This window comes from Colobus angolensis, unplaced genomic scaffold (genome assembly GCF_000951035.1).
Source record: "Colobus angolensis palliatus isolate OR3802 unplaced genomic scaffold, Cang.pa_1.0 Scaffold23, whole genome shotgun sequence".
NCBI lineage: Eukaryota > Metazoa > Chordata > Mammalia > Primates > Cercopithecidae > Colobus > Colobus angolensis.
This window is the reverse complement of record NW_012115488.1, coordinates 12,317,433-12,320,492: the sequence shown is the minus strand read 5'-3', so window position 1 is coordinate 12,320,492 and position 3,060 is coordinate 12,317,433. Positions and strand designations below refer to the sequence as shown.

The following is a 3,060-nucleotide window of genomic DNA, read 5'->3' as shown; positions in this document are numbered from 1 at the left end:
CCAGCAGCGGCGCCACGTGCAGCGGCATAGAGCACTGGGCCGCGTTGAGCACGAACAGCTCGCTCCAGGTGAGGCGTAGCAGGGACACCTGGTCGGTGATCTGCAGATCCGGGAAGAAGGGGATGTTGCGGGCCCACTCGACGGCGCTGAAGAGCAGGCGCGCCGCCAGCTCGCAGATGTTCTCGATGCCCATAATGTTATTGGGCTGCATGCACTGGCTGCCGTAGCGCGACGTGGGGTAGGGCTCGGCGCGCAGCAGCAGCGAGATGTAGCCGGACAGGTAGCAGTGGCCGTTGAGGGGGTCCCCGTTGGTGAGTGCGTACTGGCCTGGATTGGGCTGGGTTGGAGGCATTCTTCCTCGCTGAACCGCTGACAAAAAGAAAGAGAGAAAAGAGGCAATGTGCATCCAGGGGGCTTGCGAACATTGCCGCGCCGCAGCGTACCCAACACAATGCAGAAGCTCTTCCCGCAGCCACACGCACCCCGCGCATCTTCTCCGGTTCGCTCTCACAGTCCACACCGCTAGGAGATCTGGGGTGAGGCCCTCCAGCTCCACAGCTCGATGTGTCCAGCCATCGCCTGAGCCCCTGGCCACCTCAGCCCCGCCGGAGCTAGGCCTGACTACAGGGTCCCCACCCTGGCAAGGTCAAGAAAGTGTCACCCAACCCCTAAGCCACCAAGGGGGAACACACAGATAAATGAAACCCCACTCAACCCTCCAGAATGGGGGGAAAAAAAATCAAGGTTAAAAAAAGGCGAAACCGGAGAAAGGTTGTGGTTCTAGGCAAATGCCTAGCGGCCTCCTCATTTGCAAGCAAGCAGCGTTTTGCTGATAAAATGTTTCCACATTCTCTTAAAATGCTATAGAATAATTCTTAAAATAGACACAAGTTACATATCCTACTAACCACTTACAACTTTTGAGTAGAGAACAAGTATCCTGCGCCCCTCCCTTCTCCTCTCCTCCCCGTCGCCCCATACAAAGTTCTCACTATTAAAAGCAACAGAAAATTGAAAAATTTCAAGAAAAAAAGTTGAACTTACAGTAGCCAAACATTATTGAAAAAAGTAGGAAATATAATTAATGTCTGTCCTGCGCGGTGCCACTGCAACCTGCAGCCAGCTTTTGCCCAGTGAATGCACGAGCTTTCAACTGCAAAAACACTGGATTCATTAACCATCTGAATGCAAAACGTAAGCATGCTTTGAGTTCTTAAAGCTGACCAAAGTTTTTTTTTTTTTTTTTTTAATGTGTATGTTTTACTTCAACAGTGCCAGCATTTTAAATTGCCATGTAAACAAAGACAACTTTAGGAAAAGTTAGGGCTACTGAACTTTTCCCCCCAACAAATTAATATAGATATGTTCATGTACATGTAGTTGTCTTATTTCAGGTTTTGCTCTATTTTCTGAAGTTTGCTTTGATTCTAATTTTAATGCAAGTTCCAGTGCAATTTAAGCTCTTGAAACATAATGGCTAGAATACTTTTTTCTAATTATAGTTTTGAACTTGGCAGTTATTTTTCAATTAAGTGAGAGTACAATTCAAAGTTGTTTTTTTTTTTTTTTTTTCAGATGCCTACAAAATCTCCCTGGAGCTAGAAATGAAGTAGTCATATTTGTCTGCTCCTTAAGATCTGAAGGAATTCAATTTCTTTTCTTGTGGCATATAAAATATAATTTTAAAGTCAATTACAAGAAGGAGTAATCTGCATTCTGCAAAATTGACTGGTTCGCTAATTTGACTATAAGACATCTTTAATGATTGTCAAGAGATAAACTTTAACTGTAAACGGCTAAATATATTTATAAGAAAAGTACTGCATCTCTTGCCACATGAACATGAAGCATATCCAAATACAACATCAAAAGTTGTGTTTTTTTAAAAAGCAAAGCCATACAACACAGGGATTAAATGATGTGGAAGCTCATGCCAGCTGCAGTCTATGCATTATGGCCAAATCAGAAGGATCGGTAAATGCCGTTGTAAATTATAATTTGTATGCAGTATTTAAGCAGAGGGTGGAGTTTGATGAAGAAATAAAACGAGTATCATGCTTTAAAAAAATGACACAACTATGAAAGCACAGTTCAGTCACAAACTTTCCTTTCAAAGTAGAGGGGTGAAAACAAGGCCACAGCTCTGGAGGAGGCGGCCCCAGCTCCGTGAAGAAGAGAGGGAACCAGTGAACGGGCCAGAAGCCCCCCTTCTCCCCTAATTAGACCTACAAGTGCAATAAATCTCACTCCTCTTTTTCCAAGCTAAGCTTCCAAAAGGATGATGGCAGCAATGAATCTATGGTTCAGGGTACTCCAGCCCCCAGCCCTCCCCCATTTTAAATAAAGGGTATGAAGAGGTGGAGGGAAAAGTGTAATGAAAAAAACACAGAAACAGAGTTTTCTGGGGGAAATAAGCACCCCTCCCCAAGTTCATGCCAGCACAGCCCCAAGCAGCCTCACGCACACGCGGGAAAGGGACACACCGAGCACATCCAAGACAGAGGGAAGAAGGGGATTTTAAGCCACAGCTCACGATCTCAGGGACACAATCCTGAGCAGGCAGCGGGCGGGGTGGGGGAGCCAGGGAGAGGAGCGCAGGCCGGGAGGGGGAGGCAGCGGCAGTGAGCTGGGGAGGGCGGGGGGAGACGCCGGGGGAGGAAGGCAGCGGGGAGAAGGGAAGCTGGGACAGGCCGGGACCACAGGAGCCCCAGCCCCACACAGCAACCACCCGGGCGAGAAAGAAAGAAAGAGCCAGGGAGGCGGGCGAAGCGCGGGGAGAGAAGCAGAGAAGAAATATTCACCTTCCCGCCTCATGCCCACTTTGAGGCACTTCTTGAGGCGGCAGTATTGGCACTGGTTGCGGTGGTGCTGGTCGATGGGACAGTTCCTGTTGGCACGGCATGTGTAAGTTAAGTTCCTGCGGACGCTCCTCTTGAAGAAACTTTTGCAGCCCTCGCAGGTGAATTGGCCGTAGTGCTTGCCGCTCGACTTGTCCCCGCACACCACGCACTCGATGTGCTGCTGGCTCTGGCCCGAACCGGGCGGGCCCTGGCCCTTGTC

The 3,060-nt window shown here is 48.6% G+C and overlaps 1 protein-coding gene across 1 annotated transcript in view; it reads right to left on the bottom strand.

Annotated features, from left to right (window-relative positions):
- Window positions 1–3,060, bottom strand: part of NR2F1 (nuclear receptor subfamily 2, group F, member 1) — a 13,413-nt gene that overhangs the window by 6,404 nt on the left and 3,949 nt on the right. The window contains exons 2-3 of the mRNA XM_011944317.1: window positions 2,802–3,054; window positions 1–369 (exon numbers count right to left, since the gene is read on the bottom strand). Coding sequence (XP_011799707.1) covers window positions 1–369; window positions 2,802–3,054 — 622 coding nt within the window. The remainder of the gene's footprint in view (window positions 370–2,801; window positions 3,055–3,060) is intronic.